Genomic DNA, 22314 nt, shown 5'->3' on the forward strand with positions numbered 1-22314 from the left:
TTGTTAAAAAATTTGGACTACAAAGTTGAACTAATGATGTTTCAGTCATGTCATGCTTTTAGGCCCATACTTTTCATCATAAAATCAAACTTTCCACCCTGGGGAAAAGATGGTAACACCTATGTTACAGTATGTTGTTTGAATGTGAAAAAATGGTTAGGATAATAATTTCTTATAAAAATATTTTTTTGTGTGTGTGTGTGGATTTTCTTTTTTGAGCACGTGCTCTTTAACCAAAAACTTTTCTAAATGAATTTTGTGTAATCTCTAAATGACTGCTTTAATAAATGAAACCAGTTCCTGGTTCATGTTTTATTCACGCAAGACATAACTCACAAATCCCACAATCTCTAATGTCGGTAAATAATCTTGACAAAAAAAGATGACAACAAACCACAATAGTGTGTTTTGGAGCAATTAACAAGGGAACAGTGAATTTGTTCCTTAAATCGAGCTCATTGATATTTAGACGTCAGAACTGTAAACGGCGAGCAGAAAGGGGCGGGCCTTAAGGCCGGCGCTGCGTTCCCATTGGCCGCGCGTGCTGCCGCTCACGGAGGCCCCGCCTCTTCCCCCCGGACCAGGCTCGGTTGAGTCGTTGGATCGAGGAGGAGTGCGGTTGGCGGCCGCGATGGTCTGACAGATGAAATAGCGAAAAAAAGAACGAGAAGGCGGGCGTCCTCCCACACAAAACAATGTTCCCCAAAGGCAAAGGCACCCCGGTGCCGTCGGACAGCCAAGCACGAGAAAAGTAAGCCGAGAAACGTTTATTTGTTCCGTATTTTTTTCCTCTCGCTCTCTCTCTCTCCGCCTCATAAGTTGCTTTGTGTTGTTCGCTGGATGGAGGCTAGCAAGAGGCGATTTCCTCCTGCCGAGAATGGAATTGAATGAACCGCCTTGTCTGCTCGCCATTCCTCGCTCTGAAGCCGTGCTTCTCCTGCCTTTAGCCTTTTTTTCGCTGTTGTTTTTTCCGCCACCTCCCCCGGTCGGTTCCAGGGGCCGGACTGGCGGTGCTTTAATTTAAGCGGACTCCGGGAGACGGTTTCATTTTTTATTCTTTTTTTTATCTTTTTTTTTTTTTTTTTTGTTCTCTGGGTTGTCCGAAACGAGAGCTCGGAAAAGGAGCAAACAATAACAGCGCGGCGCTACAGCGCATTGTTTTCTCTGTTGCGCTCCGTGGCTGGAAAGGTTTCGCTTTTATCACCCTCAAGCCCCATCAGTGGCACCAACACACAAAGCTAACACAGCACAGCCTTCTCAGGATTGTTGTTTTTTTTTGTGTGTGTGTGTGTGCCGTGAACGATCCAGTTTTATTTACCGACTACGTAACATTAAACGCCGCTAACCTTCAACAGGCTAGGCTTGCATCTCAGTCCCCATTTAATTTTAAATTTTTTTTTTTTTTTGGCTTGAGCTATTTGGCAGCCATTGTTCACAGGGCCTGTAGCCGACTTTGCTCACCCACTGTTCTATTTACAGGAAGAATCAACCATAAAGCGGCATGGTTATACAACAAAGCCACGCATTATTAACAGTTTTTAATGCTTTTTTTGTCCCTTTTCTTCCATTTTGCCCCCCCCCCCCCCTCTCTCTCTCCCCATGCAGGTTGGCTCTATATGTCTATGAATATTTGTTACACATAGGAGCACAGAAGTCTGCACAGACCTTTTTATCAGAGGTATGTAGGAATGGGAGTAAAAGTTCAGCCGCACCATCCACCATCATCCATCTAGTCAAACGTTTTATTTTATTATTATTTTTTTTTTTTAATGAAACCAGTTCAGCTGTGGAATCTGTTGATGATGATGATCACAATGTGTCCCATCACAGATCCGGTGGGAGAAAAACATAACCCTCGGAGAGCCCCCAGGATTCCTACATTCCTGGTGGTGGTGAGTCCCATTTCGTCATGATGTGACAAAATGTCCAAGGCTTGTTTGTGTTGTTTCCGTTGTTTCATGACCTCCCCCCCCCCCCCCCCTCTTTTTCTTTCTTTCTTTTTTTTTTTTTTTTTTACAGCGTTTTCTGGGACTTGTATTGCGCCGCACCAGAGAGGAGAGAGACATGTGACCACTCCAGTGAAGCGAAGGCCTTCCATGACTACGTGAGTACTGATCACATGGACCTCTCTTTAAAGTACTAAAGACGTTGCTTTTTTTTTTTTTTTTTAACTCCCCTCCCTGCTGGATTATCAATAAATTGGCCAATTTTTCCCCATGATTTAAAGAGCAAGTACGAACCACACCACCACAAAACACTTTTTGTCTATAAATGCAACTTTTTGTTTTCTTGGTTGCACTTTTTATGAGTTTCACGAAAAGCAGAGAACGGGGTTTGATGCTTAAATTGGGAAAAATCGTTTTCTGTTGGATTCTAAGCAACTACCTCCATCAACGAGGCTGGAGCTCATTTTCTTCCCTTTTTTTATTGCTTAGGTTCTCTAGAAAAACGTCAAAGAAATTCTGTGTTAACTAAGAAAAGCCCGATCTCCCCTACTGGTAGAAAGTAATGTAAACATCACATCTGCAGTTTCAGGCTGGAATTATGTTTTTTAATTATTTCGATTTGGATCAACCGACTATTATCTCTCTTGTGATGTTCAAATCCCGAACAAAACATTATTAATGTGATACGACTGCTATACAGGCTAGCCGGTCACTTGTGGGCCAGTCCTGGTCCGTTTTTAGGATATAAAAACATTTTCTGCAGGCCTTTTTTTCCCTTTTTCAACTATGTTTGCATTTTCTTTTGGGAAGTGCTTATCATATTGCATTCTGCACTGTGCGCCCAACAACCGAAGCAATTTGGACCACTTTTTAAATCTGTTGGCGGGCAAACAACGAGCATCACAGGCTGCTGGGGAAAATGAAGCTGATGTCAGCATTTCTTGAGTCAGACCTGTCGAGCGTTCTCCTCCTAATCCCCGTCTCTGTTGTGTGTGTGTGTGTGTGCGCGTGTGTGGGGGGGAGGTTTAGACACAATATTAGAATATTTCTGCACACAGCTTTATTTTTGTTTCGATAACGATCTCTGGCTGCCGGCTGGTTCGTCGGCTCGACTGCGTGTTGAAACACGGAGCTTGCAGAGTCATAACTCTAATGGATCTGAAAGAGCAGTAGTTGCAGATCTGTGCGCTCCCTTTTATGAGGTGTCGCTCACAACTTGCGCCTCATTTGGTTGTACATTGTTTCTCTTATGGCAACATTTTCATATTTGTACGGGTGGGGGGTGTTTTGCATGTTGATAATTATGCTGTTTCGGAGATTGAAGGCGAGGTGTTTCCATTCGCTGCTCTATTTCCTGCTTTGAACCGGCACTCAGAAAAGGGACATAAAAAAAAAAAAAAGAGTCTTGCACAGATTAAAGAAAGTGTGGACTGCTTGTTTGTGGCCCCTGTCCTTTTCTGTCAGTCGGGTGTCACCGTGTTTTCTTCCTGGAAGATTAAACCAGCGTTAGTGAGTAACATTAAGATTTGTCAGCAGAGCGAGTGCAGGAGGAACATTTTGAGGTGAACGAGTTTCCAGCATGATTCAGGCCCGGTGCACAGGACATCCTTTAAAAAGGGGGGATTGTTCTTCTGCTTCTGTTAACACATCCCCATGATGACAGGATTTTAATTGCAATCTCCGTAGAGAACACACTGGTGAGGAAAAATAGAAGCTAAGCACGGTGTAATGTCCCCGCCACGCCACTAGTAGGCGGTATGTTATTTAAAACTCAACAACACGCGTTCAAACACTCCCTGCTGGAAAAAGGCATCACCACTAGATAAACTTTCTGAGTGGCGTTTATAAACCCTTCCACCCTGGAGTCGGTTTTCAAATCGAGCCGCCGTGGTGTATACGGACAGTGGAAACACGACACATTTCTATTTTTAACGAAACCCGGTGCCGTTTGCTCGGGTTCTTTGGCTAGCTCTTGGTGGTGTTTCAGGAGAGCAGAGGGTCAGGACAGAGATGTCTGTGCAGAGTTGACCATCAGAGTGGGGAGGGATTGGCCTCTGGATCTGGGATCCACTGTTTAGGTGTGCTAGCGTGTTTGCCCATGCGAACCAACATAGAACTCGCCTAACGCACACCCGCTAACACAGACACCAGCGATGGTGAACTTCAGAGCTGCAGTTGTTTCAGACGCTCTTCTGTTCATTCTGGATTTTTTTCCTCCTCCACCGCCGTGTAGACGCTCCACACAAACGGTCCTTTTCTCTCTCCTGCCTGCGTTTGTTGCTTTCTCCCTGCTCTTCTTCCCTTTTATTCCATCTTCACTTCAGTGAACACGTTACAGCGCCACCCACTGGCATGGCATTAGTATTACAACGCCTCTTAAGGCTGCTCTGGCTCAAACTTTTCTGTGTGGTTGCAGACGTTTCTAGAGATGCACCGACCAAACTTTTCTGATTGACACCAATTGCATACCATTTTTATTTATATATATATATATATATATATATATATATTTTGCCATTTTTACTCTAAGTGCTTTTGCACAAAACAGAAATGTGGGAATCCAATTCTCTTAATGTCTGACCTGCTGATTACCGATCAGAGCCAGCTAAAGGGAAACCAGTGGATTCTGATATCTGGTCAAAACTTCCTTGGCCCATGGTAACGCTCTTAATGGTAAAATTAATAGTGATTTTCTTTCATTATAAAGAATAATCACGAGTTTTTGGATGCACAGTGTAAACAAGACCTGGGCATTTCCTTTATGTGTCTTCGTCCAGGCGACGTGAAAATTGGGAAATATAATATTGACAAAGTTGTAATCCTATAACTCTGGAGACGTTGCTTTTACTTTTTTTTTCCTGAGTTTTGGTCGCTACACCTGTCCTTTTAGAGGCGCCTTATTTTGAGCAGACTCTAAGCCCACATACACAACGAGATATCCTAAAAAATGTCAGTTTATACTGAATAAACAAGTTCAGTTGGAGTTTTAAAGAAGAAATTGAAATAAAATGTCTACCTGGACGTTTTTGAGATGTTCAACTTGAATTAAACCTGATCAGACTCGGCATACGGTGGAGTTAAGGACCTGCCTCGCTCCAGCAAGTGTTTTTGTAACATCTAAACATTTTTTGTATAAGTAAATATAAATGTTTAAGTGTTGGTATGGTGAGTCACAGTTTGTTTGGACGCTGCGTGTCCAGGAAGGGGACACTTTCATATTTACAGTTTATCTTTAGCTCATTTTAAATTAGGGAAAACCCTGTTCGCCCAATAGTTAAGCCCTCGACAGCAGTTGCTTGTGTGACTTTTTTTCTTTTTTTCTTTTTGAGGAGAATAATTGCCCACCCTTGGCGTGAACCTTTAACTCGCTTCCTTTGCTTTGGACCGAGACAATTTTCTCCTCCTGGAAAACATCGGGGCAAATGAAGGAGCGGTGAAACAGTGGAGCCACTGAGTTCCCGTAGCCTGAGTTCCTCTCTCACGTCTCGTGGTTGCCCCTGCTCTGATATTGCCTCTTTGTGATTATTAGGGGTCAATCTAGCATGGGTCTGTGTGTGTGTGTGTGTGTGTGTGTGTGTGTGTGTGTGTGTGTGTGTGTGTGTGTGTGCGGACAGTACTAGTCCTTGGACCCTTGCCTTTGTCTCGGCGTGGGGGAGGTGAGTGCCTCTCTGTTAGCCAGCAGCGCTCGTAAAGCCCCGACATTTTCACTGTGGGTCTGCCCAACGCTCCCCGAGGGCCTCGTCGCCATGGTGCAGCCGCTGATTGATGGCTGTCACCGAGCTGAGGGCAGATTGGAGAAAAAGGGAATAGGGAGTGGCATTGTGGCATATGCCCAGCATCCACCACAGCGGAGGAGCCGAGGGAATAAAAAGAAAAGGGGAGGAGGAGGAGGAGGAGGGAGACGAGAATCGGCGCTTTAAGCAACTATGCGGGGAGGCAGAGCATCCAGACCAGGTTTTATGATGTTGATTGATGGTTAAACATTTACAAGATAAACATACGAGCTGGTGTCCCTTTTTTTGAGCGCTGCTTCCAGCGGAAGGAGTGAGGCTGTTAAAGGAGCGCCGGGTTAAAACACCTGCATCGTTTCTCCTTCATCCACTCAAAACGCTGGACTTTTCTACTTTCTGTTCGTCTCCCTCTGCTACCCCAGACGTCCCCGCGTCCCTCTGCCTCCTTCTTCCTCCCTGCGTTGCGCCTTTGCCCACGCAACCTCCTTTGTTGTTGTTGGGGAAAAAGGAGCGCGGTCACGTCCGCTGCCCTTTTGTAACCCGCCGGTCCGAGTATTTATTTGGCTGAGGTGGCTCCGAGTCCTTTTTGAAGTGCACACATGTACACGTGCTGAATCACGGCTGAGGGGGGAGGGGAGGTCTCCTGGGTGGTTGTGAGGAAGGCCCCAGACGAAGGGGGGGGACTGAGCCTCAGGCCAGGCTAAGACATCTGCCTCCTTCTGCTGGCAGAGCGTCTGTCGCCAGGCGAGGCTCCTTTAAAGCAGCGAGCCGCATCAATCTGTTTGGGACGGTCCACCCAGGCACCGCTGTGGGCTTCACAAGCTTCTGATAAAGATCTAGCAAGACATGCCTGGAAGTCTCCGTGCACATGGCTTCTTCTTTTAGCTTGGTAAATGGTAAATCCTCCTCTGCAAAAGGGGTTTCAAACATTTGCAGAGTGTAATTATATGGGAAACACGTTGGATTACGCCTTTACTGGAAGATCCTGCTCTCAGGTCGAGGAAGATTTCTGTTGAAGTGGGCAGTGGGGGGGGGGGTTGCTGTTGTATAAAAGAAGCCAGAAATGTAAATCAGTCTTTGTCTATAAGAAACGGCTGCTTCCAGTTTTGTTTGGGTTGGTATTAAACACGCTGTCCCAAGAGGAAATAACATATTAACAAAGTATAAATAACAGTACAGGTATCAGAGCTGCTCAATAGATCTGCTTGCTGCCATTCAGGACTGCTTGAAGGTAATTTTAAGCGTCCTGCTTTAATGCCTTTGTTAAATGAAAAATAAATTTGGCCCCTCTGGATGGACTTTAATTGGCAAGCCGAGGACCGGGTGATACGGCTTACATATAAAATCTCGGGTTTTATTATACCATTTCCGATTAATCGATTATTTTTTCCTCCCTTTTCATTTTAAGTAAAGAAATTAAAGAAATTATTTTAAAAAACATGCTTGTATTTTGAACATTTCGTCTGAGAGTTTAACTGAATTCAAAGTGCAACTAAATACAAGCTGTGAAAGATGCTTGTAAAACAAGATGGCGGCCCTGAAAATGTAACTAAATGTTCACTGTTAGTGTTTTTACACAATGAGCTAAGAACTGGCTTCACTTGTAAATTAAAGTACGTCGTCTTATGGTTAATACAATATTTGGACAGTATATTTTTCTAAACATATTCAGCATTGCTGTCTATTCTCCTCGTGGAAGCCCAATGAGTCCATTGGCAAAACAAAATACTTAATTTCCAAAAATCTTGAAAATCGTAAATTCGAATTAATCGATTAAAGCCCTAGCCAAGCCTGGTGTATACTCTTAGCAGCGGAGAGTGGTGGTTAGTTTTTGTATAGCGTCCAGCACCACCTGCAGCTCCTTTTAGCATCTTATTAAAACACATTTATTTAGAAAAGATATTAACATTCGCTTTATTTTTCCAGCCAGGATGTTAAGCACGTCTGCCGTTTGGCCATCTTTGTTGCAGTTGCGTGAACTAATGTAATTAATCACGTCAGTTCTTTAATAGAGAACGTGTTCAGGTTGATAATCTGTTAAAGAATAAGAAAATTTGATATCAAAATGTTAAAAACTGTTTAGGTTTATGTAATAAGGCATTGAGTTGATGGTGAACTGGTGGGCCACCCCGGCCTACACTCGTCGTTTTCAGGGTTTCATCCCTTCCTGCTCATAAACAAGCCGATCTGTGCAGATGTACTTAACCATGGCATGTCGGTTTCTGTAGCCAGTTGCAGGTATTTTATTTGAATTATGGAAATAAATAACCTTAAAATCTCAAATCACACATTCTTTCTGAAGCCTTTATATTACATTTACATATAACATAGTTAAATTAAAGGTTTTTCACCCATACCAATGGACTCCAAACGTGATTATGGAAAAGAAAAAAGAACTCACAATTATTTTGGTCAATAAATGTTTGTGAAAAATAGTTTTTCTTTCTTGGTGAAGTTTGCAAACAAACTGCATTTACTAAAAAAAAAAATGCTGTTACCTTTCAAGTTTTACATGACTATATATTTGTACCATTTAGCCAATTTATTCTTCTAAAAAGGGTTTGAGCATATGATTAATAAATGCCATGTAAGTTATTCAGCAGCTAAATGTACAATATTGAAGCAGGGTTAAACTATTGCAATGAAAATGCAGAATGGTTTGTAAGCTTTAAAAAAACATTATGTTCTTTTGTAAAGTTACCCGTCCAAAGACAAGAACTGTCAAGCTGGATTTTTTTTTTTTAGAGGAAACCAATTCACAGATTTCTTATTGGCTCATAGTCAAAACAAAATGTCCTGTGGAAAACTATTTTTGATTCACAATTACCGCCTCTTCTTGTCAACAAACCTGTCTAGCTTTGCTCCGTTTGGTTATAGGCCTTAGCAAACAAGTTGAATCAGTACAACCATGAAGATAAGTGTGTAATCTGTTTAATCAGCACATACAATGTAACCATTATTGGTTCTGTCCCGAACCAATAAAAACTGTTGCGGCCGGACCATAGCTGAGAAAAAGAGTTGGCACTGATTTATAGTTTATTTTAGTAGGGAACAAAACAAAGTTTATGCATTCAGTTCAGTAGTTGTTAAAAATATATCTGTAATTTATGTGTTTTTTAGCTTTATTCCTATATGGAATGTTTTTAAAAATTTTTAAACATGTCTACTGGGCCACAAAGTAATAGTTTATGTTAAAATAAACATTTGGGTGAAGTTGTCGCAACAAGGTTTATCTTGTTGGTCTTAACTTTTTATTTCAAGTGGCATTAAAAAGTCTTAAAAAGTCTTGAATTTAACTTCCCTTATGCTGTAGGAACCCTGAAAAAGGTCCATACTGAATATGCAAGACATACAAAGTAGTATTACGGCTAACTTTGTCCATCTCTGCTTGGGCAGTAATATGTGGCAGTCAGATTTCCACCCCCCCACAAACCCGTCACTCTTTTAATTCCTCGTTGGATGTTCCTAGCTGGCATATAATGCCTTTAGAAGATGATGATCTAGTTCACTGTAATGATCTCTGGACTGTAAGCATCTTTCCCAGGTTGACTTTGGCTCGTCTGTCTGCTTTTCCTCGCTTTCTGCTGTAGCAAAATTATTCAATTATTTTTGGTCGTGTCTTGTCACCGAAAGCAGGAAAGCTGCAGCGAGGCAGGAATGGCGTGGTGGGGGGTGGTGGTGGGGGGGCATCAGGTGTGCTGCTGCTGCGTAGAGAAGCGGTGCACTGTGCGCACACACCCACTTGAACTTTGCAGAGGTTTAAGCATAGAGAAAGAAGCCCAACTCCAAATGTTATCTGTGAAATAGTGATGCATTTAATCACCTTTATTGGGTATCTCTGCACGCTGGTTAATGTTAGCACTAGAGTGGGCAAAGATGCAGCTCAATTCCACGTCATTAAAGACTTTATTTGTGCATGATTTCCCACTGTTCGTTCTATAAATGATTTATTTTTTATTTTTATATTGATCTCCCACAGTCTGTGTGTACACCTGTCAGGCCTGGCAGGCTGGGTAAACGCATTGCCAGGCGAGTCTTCCTCTGTTGTCGCGCTGGGTGTAGTCCTGACGTCACCCTTCACGCTGACTGGTCTGAGCAGTTCTCACCTTGTGAAACAGGTTGAGGTTTAGATTTTATGCAAAAACACTTGTTACGTTCTCAACCGTGCAGCCGTTCTTGAGCCGCGACGGAGAGACGAAGCCTCGTGAAGCGCTGCGGCTTTCCGTGCGGTAGCCGTGACGGCGGCCTTAAGATGGCTCCGCCCGTGCGGGAGCGTACCCCGCGCCGATCTAGCCTCCGACAGCAAAGACGGTGAAAGTTATTTCAAAGTAACCACGGACAAAATCGAAGCCCAAGCTGAAATACACAACTTAAAATATATGTTAGTAAGCTAAAATAGTTACTGCAGCCAGCAGTAGATGTTTTCATGCTGCCGTCTTGCTATCCATGGCAAGAATTTACACCGAACTTCTGTATTAGGAGTTCAAATTTGACTTTACCTTACCTATTAAACGCTTTGTGTAAAATCAGGGTCCTGTTAACTGGTCGTAGTTAACAAAGCCTCAACTTATGAAACCATTATATATACAATGTCATTCTAAAGAAATATTTAGTTCCTTTTGTACAGAAGAACATGATCACTGCTGTGTTCAGCGGCTCTTGATGTTGGCCGTATATCCATCTTTTACATTTTTCTAGACTCCATTTAGGTTTTGGGAAAGGACTAAACTATGTACCACCCTCTAAACCAGGGGTCGGAAACCTGTGGCTCTTCACACCTTCAGCTTTGGCTCTTAAAAACTTACACCAAAAATACGGGAGGAAATAATTGGTCAATGTTTCTAAATGTAAAGGTAATTTAAAATTGCTAGCTTTAGGATGCATTTAGGTCTGGAATATATGCATAGCATTTCCAGAAAGAAAGAAACTAATGGTGTATAGAATATTTTACTTTAGCTAAATCAAGTATCTTTTTGTCAAACAACTTGCTTTTTAATCATTTTGATGCCATTTGCTATAAAAGTCAAATGTCCAATTGAAGAAAATGCATTAAACCTAAACATAAAAATACTGTTGGTTAAATAATAAAAACTGTTAATCTTTAATAAAAAAAAAATGTAAACAAATGTCCTATAATATACTATAAAAACAAGCTCTTGTTTCAAAGAGATGTGTAACTTTTGTGGCTCTAAACAAAATTAGTTTAGCTGGACCGAGGGCAAAAATGGCTCTGCGGGTTGTAAAGGTTGCTGACCCCTGCTCTAAACGTTCAGGATGAAGCATTTCTGGATTTTGTTTTCCCCGCTGACGACATTTAACCGTTTTGACCGATATTTATTTATTTATGTATTTATTTTTGTTAACAAAATCCCTCAGGCCGCAGTGCTTTCGTTATGTAAAATCCCAGCGATGTTGTCGGAGGTAAAGGGTCTGCAGCTCTCGCAGGTGAGAGGCGTCTCACTTTGGGACAAACTGCGATCGCTGATTGGTCAGGTACTGACGAGCCGACTGCCAGGCGGTGCCACGTCAGCTTTGTTGACGTGGCACGATGCTTTGTTTGAGCCATCGGGTACAGAGTACATGTCAAACAGGCAGAGTGGTTACAATGGCATGACTTTGAGGCTGTGAAGCTTTAAATTGGATAAATAAATGGTGTTTGTGATGCCAATAAATACACTTTGAATATGATCTTAATAGATACAGAATCCCCCCCACAAAACAAAAATGTGATGAGTGAATCAGCAGCATTTCATTGCCTCTTATTTTGGGAAACGTGTGCCAACGTCATCAACACAAACCTCAATGCATGCTTCCCAAAAAAGCCGCCTGGATTTCTCAACACGCGTTTCAAAGCGCCGCCACGCTGGACACACGGCTAGACCTGATGCACGGTGCATCGGGTCAGAAACATATTCACTGATTACTTTGATGTGAAGAGGATCTGCTTTACAGGAAGTGTTTAGAGAGAACAGCCGACAGAACCAGTCGCTGTCATCCTGCCGTAAGGACAGGCTTGTAGACGTCGTCCTTTTGATGACGTGTGAGGCCGGAAGGTTGGTCATCGATGAAGCAAGCAGAACTGCCCCATCCACTGATGTGGCTTTGCTTCCTACACAGTGTGTGTGTTTGTGTTTGTGTGTATTAGATCTGTGGTTTTGTTGGCAGCAACATGAATGTTTTCCACATAGAGAGACAACAAACCCAGCAACTAAATGTCTGACGACACTGATTGCCGTAGCGAGGATGAACGTGCGGCTAACGAGCCGTCAAGTACGGCTTTTGCTGATCAAGTTAACAAAAACTTGATTTATTGTTCAGGCTGTCGATAATAAAACGATCTTCAGGTTAAATGTAAGAAGTAATGTCACTTCTAGCTGCATACATTTTGGACAGGGAGTTGACTGAAGTTGAGGAATCGGCGAAGAAAACGCGTCTGTGTTTGCTGGAGATGCTCTGATCGGGCTTTCATTAGCCGATGGGCGTCCCGTCCCTAAAGGGTGTGCAGCCGCCACGGCTATGAATGCTGGTGTCAGAGGACAGAAACCAGATGCACCGACCGGAGTTATTCACCAAGTATGACGCTATCAGTTCATTTATTAAGTGATCAGTAGCCACATGTAACAGAGTCCAGCAATTTCTGAAAATAAAGCGTCATTCAGGATATTAAAAGAGAAGGTAGGTTATTTATTCTTTCTGGTCAGCCTTCCTATTATCTGCTCAAAGCGTGGGTCTCTCTCTCCAAGCCTACATTTCTTTGCCCGTCAGAAAATACATATTTTAACCATATTTTTCAGCATCTCTGTGCTCACAATGACTTTATGTTTAAACCTCTCACCAGTACTTGAAAATATCTTAACTTTTGAGTCTTCTGCCACCTTTTTTGTCTGTGTTGGATTATGGTGACTGTTTGCGTATGTCCAGTGTCTCCTGATCGCCACAGTTTATCATTCTGCGCTAAGGTTTATAACGAACTGTCATAGTTTGACCCATCGTTGCGAGTTATATTCTAGGGTTGGACGGTCATCTTTGACTACCTGCGGGCTCCATAATTGGTAAAACTTCATAAAAGGCAATTCTAGGTGTTCTTCCAATCTTATTTCCGAGAAATTATAACACAAAAGAGCACCAAGCAAAACTCTTTGCGTACCGATGACCGGTGCTTGCTCTCTGTCCCGAATGTTCGCACCGAACTTGGGGGGGAAAAAAGGCTTTTGCCTTCCTCGCCCCCACAACATGCAACAGCTTGACAGCTTGATCTTCTGCAGTCACTTTAAAGCTAGAGTTATGGTCTTAGAGACGACTTCTTTGAATTGTCATGGTTTTTTATTCTGTCTGACACATTTTACAGTTTTCTTTTTGGATGTTGTATAAGATGTTTTACATCTAATGTTTCTTATCTGTGTATTTAAATTTTTTTGATTTTTATTTTTTGGCCCAGTCTCCTTTAAAAAAGAGATCGGTAATCTCAGTGGTGACTTTCCTGGTTATATAAAGGCTTAATAATACAAAAAAATTAACTGATTGGAAAATTATTTAATTTGCATTCCCCGTTTTTGGTAAAAAGCAATCCTTGACTTAAATCAACAGTGTTACTATTGTGTGTGTGTGTGTGTGTGTGTGTGTGTGTGTTGGAGGGATTAGCCTTTTCCCTGTGGTCTCACTTCTCTCCTCACTGAGGTATTTCACATGGACCGCCTGAGTAGATATTATTAGGGAGGGCGCAGTCGATGAAGAAAAGAGAGCGTTGGCTATTGACCAGCGACGTCTGCGAGCCTGGGAGGCTCTACAGCACGTCTCCGTGCAGCAGCGGACGCTGACGCCGTCGTTCTCGCAGCGGCCGTCGCTCGCTTGTCTCCGTCCACATGCGACAATCTGGAGCAAGATCGCTCCCCCGCTTCTGTCGACGTTCCCTGGAAGCCTAAACCCCAGCCGCTCCGAAAGACATTAGCTCATCTCAGATTGCTTGAGCTGCAGGGAAGAAAAACTCAGTCAATTAGGAGTGTGTGTGTGTGTGTGACCGAAGCAAATGGCACATTAGTGAATTAGGGCTGCGGTTTGAGCAGGAAATAGGCCCAGCTCGCCCCTGCTGTGCAGCAGCACTTTGGAGCCTCTGACTCAGTGCATCCCTCTGATACTTATCTGATCGCGCTGGATGCCAATCAGCAGGGCTCAGACCTCGATAAAGACACCGTCGATACCTTAGTGAGGTCTGAGACGGCGACACGTCGCTTGGTTAAATTATGCTTAAACAGGAAACACAGGGTGGGGTGGGGGTTATTCGCACGTCTATATGGGGGTCATGACTGCAGCAGTCTGTTAAAGCTGAATGTGTTACGATGAGCTTACGTTGTGCAGAACAATAAGAGTTGATTGTTTTTGATGCTCCTTAGAGTGCAGCAGCAGCCCCCAGCCCCGTGATGGGAGGGATGCCTCCTGGCGAGGGCATGCCGGGAGGACCCATGCCACCAGGCTTTTTCCAAGTAAGTCTATCGCTGCCGTCAGACACACTCACAAAAACCGCTCCAGACGCTTTCTGTTCACCCCAGGACGGCTTTATAAATAGATTCCTCTCATTACGTCTCTGTCCTCCATGGCTGGGGTTCTCCCTCCTTTCTACCATTGTGCCTCACGCAGCAAACAGGGATGTTCTGCCGGTCCGGCCCCCCCCTCCTCCTGTGCTTTAAACGGGGAGGCGTGGTCCGGCCGTTTCCCCCTAATGGAGAAATCGAAAGGTGCAGCACCTAGTGTAAATCGATAACTCTGGACAATAAGGTCTTTACAGGCACCTGTGTGGAGCAGACTCGCTGGGGAAGCTGTTCAACACAAATCCAATACTTCCTTCTTTTTTTTTTTTTTTTTAATTACAAGCAAAACCCACGCAGCGGCTCATTCTTTCTCATCTTGTTAATCTGCGATGTCATTTTGATATCTATAAATGAGCGCGCACACACGCTCCCACCATCCATAGCAAAGCGAGGCAGCCCAATTAGCCCCCCTCTCATTCTGTCAGATCAGCAACATTAGTGCCAAAGTGCCAGTGTTTAGTGTTGGTATAAAGCTAATTGCGTGGAGCTTAATTGATGCTGTTAATTCAGAGAAATTAGCAGTGATAACATGCTGCATGCAGCAGGCGTCTTAATGCCTTGACTGACAGGCGAAAGAGCCCACATCCTCTCCATCACTGTCTCCTTTCTCTTGTCGTTCGCTTGTTCTCCTCTGCTCCGTACGCCACGTTTTTTTTTTGTTTTTTTTTGGCACCGCGCTTTGGTTCTGGCAGTTTTCAGCCGTCCTCTGCCCCGCAGTAACCTTGCTTCTCTTGATGCTCCTTCTTGCACATTCCTTTTCTCTTTTTTGACTCACCCCCCTCCCCCACTTCCCTTTCCCTTTTCCACCCCCCACCTCCCCCTCCCCTCCTTGCCTCATCATTCTGTGTGATGCTGCAGGGTCCACCTGGTCCCCAGGGCTCTCCTCACCCTCAGCCTCCTCCCCCTAACAGTATGATGGGACCGCACAGTCAGGTAATGCTGTCTTTCCTTCTTTCTTTCTCTTTTTGCTCCTCCTCTCTGGTTTTGCTTTCTGCTATCATTTGGCCACACATGGATCTTTTTTTTTACGCCTCCGACGCTTTAACAGCTCTTTACACATGAAAGGACGTTAGAACGCTGCTTCCTGTGTTTTGTGTTTGAAACTAAAACTAGAACGAACCCTGTGTTTTATGTTGTAGTCCTTCATGTCGCCTCGTTTCGCCGGCGGTCCGAGGGGTCCCCCCATGAGGATGCCCAACCAGGTAGTGCACACACACACCTCCATACACAGCAGTGCAGTCACAGGGCTGGTTTAAAAGCCAGTAAGAGCTCTAGAACCGGCTAAATACAAGGTTGACCACGCAGCATCATGGAGAAGTCTGGAAATAATCTGAAACTGATTAATGTATTTCTCTGGGTTAGATAATTGTGGAAAACTGTAATGTTCCTAGACTTTATTCCCTATCCCGTTATCTAAATGATCAAGCAATTTCTGCGCTTTAATTTTATGCAGAAGAAGATGAATTTGAATAAGAACCGGTTTTACTTGTTCGCCAGTCTGACAGAAATAACCAGTGATTTGTAAACCTTGCAAGGAACCGGTAAAACAAAGTCTGGGTAACGTAACCAACTTGTTTCAGCCGTTAGCAGCGCGAGCTGTTTCAGCCCCCGCGCGGACCCCGCGGATATGCTGCTGTTGGTCTGCAGTTTTAAAAACCTGGGCTTCAAACAAACTATCTGCCCACTCTTGATCCGCGATATAAAGTTTCGGGAAGCAAGTTTTTTTCTCCACCAGCGCTCCCTCAATTGTGCAACTAGTGCAGGGAATCAGTGCAAAATGAGCTTGCAGTCTGTGTCCTTACACGCCAGTAACTCGTGTACTATTCCCCACCTAAATAGGCTATTTTATTTATTTATTTAGTATATTTATTTTTGGTCATTTTACTGGTCACTTAGTTTATTCTTTGTCAGTATTTTAATAACATAAATCAGGTCTCTTAAGTTATTTTTTCTTAAAAGAAATTCTGTTATGGTTTAAAATTTATATATATTTGGCCAAAGAAAGACAGAGAATTTGAATTGAAAGAACACTGTAGGAATCCTGGAAGCTCTGCTTTAATTGCTGCCTTTTATTATCAAGACCGACTTCCAGTCGAGCTTGTAAACCTATAACATCGGGTTTGTTGTTGTGTTGACTCTTACAGCTTAGAGCTGCAGCTAAGCTGTATTGTTTGGTTTTTGCTCCTCATAGACTCCTGGTGGAGGACCCGGTCCTCATCCCATGTTGCCCAACATGGATCCTACACGACCCCAAGGTGCAGATTCTCTCCCAACTACCACATCTTCCTCTCACTCGTAACATCAGCCGTTTCCTGGTTTGTCTGTTTTCCCAAAAGCTGCCTTTATTCCTTCCAGGCCATCCTAATTTGGGGCCGATGCAGAGAATGAGCGGCCCTCGGGGCATGGGGCCCATGGGGCCTGGCCCTCAGGTAGGCTCTGACTGTTTGTCTATTTCTGTGCATCCCCATCCTTTTGATGACATTAGTGGCCGTCCCCGTTAATATGACGACCAAATTGTCCCTTATGTTAAACCAAATGAGGTTTTGTTAAAGCGCCGGTGTCTCTGCAGAACTTCGGCGGTGGTATGAGGCCTCCACACAACGCCATGGGTCCTGGCATGCCAGGAGTGAACATGTGAGCTCTTTTGTTCTTTTGAAAACCTGTCGCACAATTTTTCTGCATAAATACGCGGAACGACTGAACTTGTCCTCCTGTAGGGGTCCGGGGACGGGGCGACCATGGCCCAATCCCAACAACGCCAACACTGTGAGTACTACTGCACAACAAAACGCACACATACAGTGGCAGAAATGATGTTTCAGATTGCCCCCCCCCCCCCCTCCTCCTCCCTTGGAGTCTGGGATGTAATTGTAGTATTATGTGTCATAGTTTCCACAGACAGTTGGACAGCTAGCCGTAATGGTATTAGGATGATGGAATGATAAATGATGACAGCTCGAGGTGTAGAAGGGCTTTGCTCTCTCTTTCTTGGTAATGTTTCTGTCTTTGGTTTCAGATGCCTTACTCATCACCCTCTCCTGGTGCATACGGGGTGAGGACGGACCCTGAAGTCGTGCATTTTTTTACAGAAACGGTTGTACTCCTCTGACAAATGGCTCTAATACGTCTGTTTTTGTAATTGTTTTTTCTCCAAAGGGGGCATCTGGTGGCGGAGGTCCTCCAGGAACTCCCATCATGCCCAGCCCTGCAGGTCGGCACTTCTCGTGGAAAAGCAGCTTTCCAAGGCTTTCTCATGCTCACATTTTCATGTATAATATAATAATTTTTTTTCTTCGTCCCCCCGCAGACTCAAACAACTCTGGCGACAACTTGTATACTATGATCAACACTGGATCAGGCAACCGAAATAATGTAAGAACATCGCTCTTGATGTGGAAGCTTTTATGCATTTTCCTGATAGATAACCATTTAAAGGTCAGCTATGGGAACTGAACACATTTCCTTATAGACGGATAGGTAAGGTAAGTTCATTTGTATGGCTCTTTTCAGTAACAAGACATTCATAGTGCTGTACATGAACAGACATAGGAAAAACAAAGGAATAAGATAATAAATCCTTTACTGGAGTTCTTTCATACATTAGAAACATCCAGAGAAATTCTTGGACAACTACAGTTTGAGCTATTCTTGCTTTTTCAGGACTTAAATGCTTGCATAAAAGAGATCAACATGCAGATTAATCTGAGCGGTTTAGGTTATTTTCAGTGTTTTTGTGCGTTTTGCCGACGTTTTAACTCGGTGACTTAAAAAACGAGGATACAGCAATGCAGTTAGTATTAAAGCTGTTTAGAAGGACAGCCACTGGTCAAGCTTGACCGTGTCCAAATAGAGAGAAGAGCACAAAGAGATGCTAGGTGGTCCTGGTAGGTCGTTTTACCGTCGTGGACCAACGCATGAAGGGAGTCCTGATTGCCTCGTTTGTCTTCTGTTCAGCAGTGCGAAGAGGCACAGTGGAGCAAGTGAATTGTCTCTGTTGAGTAAATTACCTGTTTTATAAATGGAGTATTGTTGAATTTAGAAGATGCAGCGTGCAGCTGTAGCACGGTTTTTAGGATATAAATACGTAAAAGGCATTAATGCCAAGTAATCGTGGTTTCTCTTGTACGTTTCTTACTCTTGCTGTAAACAGCCGAGCTGACATTATCAGACCAATGATTAAAATGGTTTTGTTTAATGTTTTTCGTTGCTACAATGCAAAAAGGGGAACTAAAAGTAAGTAAAGTTTTGTTGGAATGAGTGTATTTATCCTTTACTTGAGCAGGTAACTAAGATTGTCTGCCAGTGGAATGAGTGTTTTTACCCCTAAAATAAGATAATTAGACATATTGAAATAAGATGATGGAGATGAGTTGTTCCTATTTTAAGTGCAAAAATCTTCGTCCATTGGCAGATTTTTTTAAACTTATCTGCTCAAATCAAATACAAATATTCAAGAAAGTTTGACTTACTTTTAGTCCCTTTTTGCAGTGTGGAGTTTTTCAGGGTTTTTTTTATATTCCTAAAAAGTACCTGAATGTTGGGCAGATATTTATGCAGCATGCCATCTACTATTAGAAGGCATCTTGTTTTTGGTCTGTAAACCTAAAAGGGCGCTAATCTGGGCTGTGCATTCGCAAGAGTTGATGCCGCTTCCTTTCCCCACCTTCAGCTGAGCTTATGGGGCGTTTATAACCATCCATATTTGCAGAAACCAGTTCACCATCAACTCCTTCATCATGCAGCAATGCATGTTGAATATGGCATGTCTTACAAACAGGAATGTCAGTAGTTGGCTCTTATGGGAGTTAATGTGGGAGTGGGCGTTTTATTTTGACAAGTTGCTTCAGCAGTCATTTAAGTTAAATAGCAGTTATGCAGCTAGTAAGTGAATAACTACGTTTATCTTTTATATCTTTATGTAGGTGTTACACGAGGATCATAACGGTCCTACAAAATCTTAAATGTAGCTTGTTGACATCGGTAGAGGCTCTGAAATATTTTCACGGCTTTAATGAACAGATCTGGTCATATTTTCAGCTGCAACTGTGACAAACCACAGTGTTGCTGTAAAATGTGCGACACTGATCTTGTGTTATTTCGGTGCTGACCCACTTTTGTGATGTTAAAGTTTAGTGGATATACATCAGGACCTGGACCGGTAGCTGGTCCTGCTCTGGCTTGAGGAGCTTTTTACTGCTACACCTTTTCCCTCCACTTATCTTTCCAGTAAATGCAGCACGACTGGAGGTGGACCCCAGTTTTGCACTGTAATCCATTTACTATATTGTCCAATCTGTATAATCTGATTGAATTTTACTTCAGAAAATACCTTGAGATGACATGATTCATGAATTGGCTCTATAAAAATAAAATTGAATTGAACTGAAAACAGGATGATTAAACAAAAAAAGCTGGGTTCCTGACATGTTAGTGGAGATTTTCCAGATATTTTTCAGCTGGACTGAGGAACTCCTGTTTTATACGCCCTGACCTCCTTGCTGCTCATCTAATTTGTACCCTACGGTGATTTGGAGCATGTAGCTGGGTTGCGTTTTAATTTGCTCTGCAACAAACTGCTGTAGCGCTGTTTATAGGTGAGTCATTGACCTTTTTTTTTATGCCCTCAGTTCCCTATGGGCCCCGGCTCTGATGGGCCTCTGGGGGCCATGGCCGGGATGGAACCGCACCACATGAACGGATCACTAGGTAACACTTCAAGCCATTAAAGTCAGCGACACGCGGATGTCTGACTGTCATCCTCGGTCATCCACTTTCTTCTTGTCACTGTAAACCTTCCTCTCTGTTTCTTGTGCAGGCTCTGGAGACATGGACGGAATGAACAAGGTATAAATGTTGCGACCACTCTCTTTACTTTTGCCCCTTTTGAGCGCTTTATCTCACTTAAGGGGAAATGTCCTGCTGTACATTTAAGATCCTCTTTTTTTTTTTTTTTTTTTTTTTTTTTTCAGAATTCCCCAAACAATTTAAGTGGCATTAGCAATCCTCCCGGGACCCCGAGGGATGACGGAGAGCTGAGTGGAAACTTCCTCCACTCCTTCCAGAGCGAGAACGTGAGTAGCTCTTCTGTTTTAGCGGAGCTTCAGAGAACACGTTGGCTTGAAAACCCCGGCGAGGTTCAGTCGTCCTAATCTTGTCTTCCGTTTCTTCAGCAGTACTCTCCAACCATGACGATGAGTGTGTGACCCCCCCCCCCTCCTCTTCCTCCTGCCTCCCTACCGCCTCCGTCCCACCACCCCTACCCAGCATTATTTGCCATCATTCCAAGGATCTGAACTCGCAGCAGAACATGGCCAAACACATCAGCGCCAAAACAAAAAAAATCAGGGACGGGCGCCATTTTGGTTCCACACTAATGCCAGAATGCAAGCGACCAACTGCTACTTACTCAAAAATGAAGGACGATTTTTCTCCATTTATTACAGCCACACATGTGACAAAAACCAGCTACTGAAATGCAAACATGACACGTGTTATGTTCCTGTTTTTTGCAGAATCCCCCTTTCTCCCCATCCCACCCCACCCCCCCAGGTCCCATCAACCTCCTCAGTGAACAGGAGGAAAAAAAGGTTGACGTTTACCTCTTGTACATTTCAATGATCGCTTCGTGGTGCAAAATGTGCAGGAAATATCCGCTTTTGTCATTTAAACACTGGAGAGTGTGCATATGCATTGTGAGCTTGGAAAGTCTTTTGTCTTGTCCTTTTTTATTTTTTTTTTTCATTTTATTTTTTCTTTTCTTTTATTTTTTTCGCCATGCATACAGTCTCGCTATGTCGGGTGACGTAGGACTCTGAATTTGCCTTTTTACCCAACGGCCACCTTTAATAATGATGATAATAATAATGTGCTATCCCCTCCCCCCCAAACCAGTCCTAATATTTAAAGAGATTTCTGAGGGGAAAATGTGAGAGAAATGTGGCTTTTAGTCCCCCATGGAGTCCCGTCGACCCAGTTTGATCAGTTCCCGGCTGGACTGCCGCGGTGGCCGTTCGCCGTCAAGGGAAGCCAGACTTTGTGGCGTGGGGGGAAAAACGAGTGCATGAGTGCTGAGGGTTTGTGTACAACATACTACCTAGTGCTGCTCTTCTCTACGTGGACACCTGCTTTAAGATGTGGTGTGTATCTCCTTACCTGCCTGTGCTTAACACTCTGTGCTCCTCATCGTCGTAGCCTTCCGTGTTTTTTCTGTCCGGTTTTGTTAACGATAAAACGGCCCGTTTGTTTATACCACCGGTTGTCCGTCCCACCCCCCGCCCCCCGCCCCCCATCCCCTCCCTTTTTGATCCCGTCGATAAGTTTATTTTTTATTTTTTAATATTTTGATAAACAAACTTTGACTACATATATTGCTCCAACCATTCGGTTAGTCAAAGCTTCCTAAACGGATTCTAGTAGGCGTCATTATAAGGTTAGCATCAGTCTTGTAAATGTGATGAGAAGCTTTGTTTTTTTTTTTTGTTTCTTTTCCTGTTAACATTACACATTATACACATCTGTCCTATGTTGCCTTTATTTGCTGATATTTTTTTATTTCAAATTGAGGAAAGATTGCTTGTTAATATAATTTTACAATAACTTATTTCACTGTGTGCGTTTTTTTTTTTTTTTTTATTTGGGCCTGGATAATTCAATTGCTCATCGTACTTCTGGTCATTTAGGGGATTATGGGTTTCTGCTAAGGAAAACCCAAAATGCAGTTTCTCAGGAAATTTGAACTTAAGACGATGATACAATACTTTAAAAAAAAAAAAAAAGAGAGAAATGTTATGGCCTACAGGGTAATATGGAAGCCTGCTGGGTTGACGGGTGTCCAGCAGCCAACCTGCTACAGAAGGTGTTGACCTGGATGTCCACAGACTGCTGTACCCTAAATAGGACTGTAATGTCAGGAAAATTACTCCTTGCGATACATTTGCTGACAAATACCATATCGATTATGATTAGCCCATATTTTTCCACGCTGTCCCAACTCTTCTCCGTGTGTTTCAGCATCTCGGCTGCTAAACATAACCGTCCAGTGACGGCGTTTAA

General features: G+C 43.3%; 1 protein-coding gene across 4 annotated transcripts; it reads left to right on the top strand.

Annotated features, from left to right (window-relative positions):
• Positions 1-695: 695 nt before the first annotated feature.
• On the top strand, positions 696-21862 carry ssbp3b (single stranded DNA binding protein 3b). Of its 4 annotated transcripts, none has more exons than XM_012864840.3 (18): positions 696-751; positions 1606-1678; positions 1831-1892; positions 2020-2104; positions 14068-14157; positions 15121-15195; positions 15402-15464; positions 16454-16517; positions 16618-16691; positions 16832-16896; positions 16980-17028; positions 17279-17314; positions 17419-17473; positions 17570-17634; positions 19890-19968; positions 20078-20106; positions 20232-20333; positions 20433-21862. In XM_012864840.3, the coding sequence occupies exons 1-18, from the start codon at positions 696-698 to the stop codon at positions 20463-20465; spliced, it is 1155 nt and encodes a 384-aa protein (XP_012720294.1). In that variant the 3' UTR covers positions 20466-21862. The 4 variants fall into 4 exon arrangements, with proteins under 4 accessions (XP_012720294.1, XP_012720295.1, XP_012720296.1 ...); XM_012864841.3 differs by having other exon boundaries at positions 20436-21862; XM_012864842.3 differs by lacking the exon at positions 15121-15195 and having other exon boundaries at positions 20433-20465.
• Positions 21863-22314: the final 452 nt, after the last annotated feature.

This window comes from Fundulus heteroclitus, chromosome 9, assembly GCF_011125445.2.
Source record: "Fundulus heteroclitus isolate FHET01 chromosome 9, MU-UCD_Fhet_4.1, whole genome shotgun sequence".
Taxonomy (NCBI): domain Eukaryota; kingdom Metazoa; phylum Chordata; class Actinopteri; order Cyprinodontiformes; family Fundulidae; genus Fundulus; species Fundulus heteroclitus.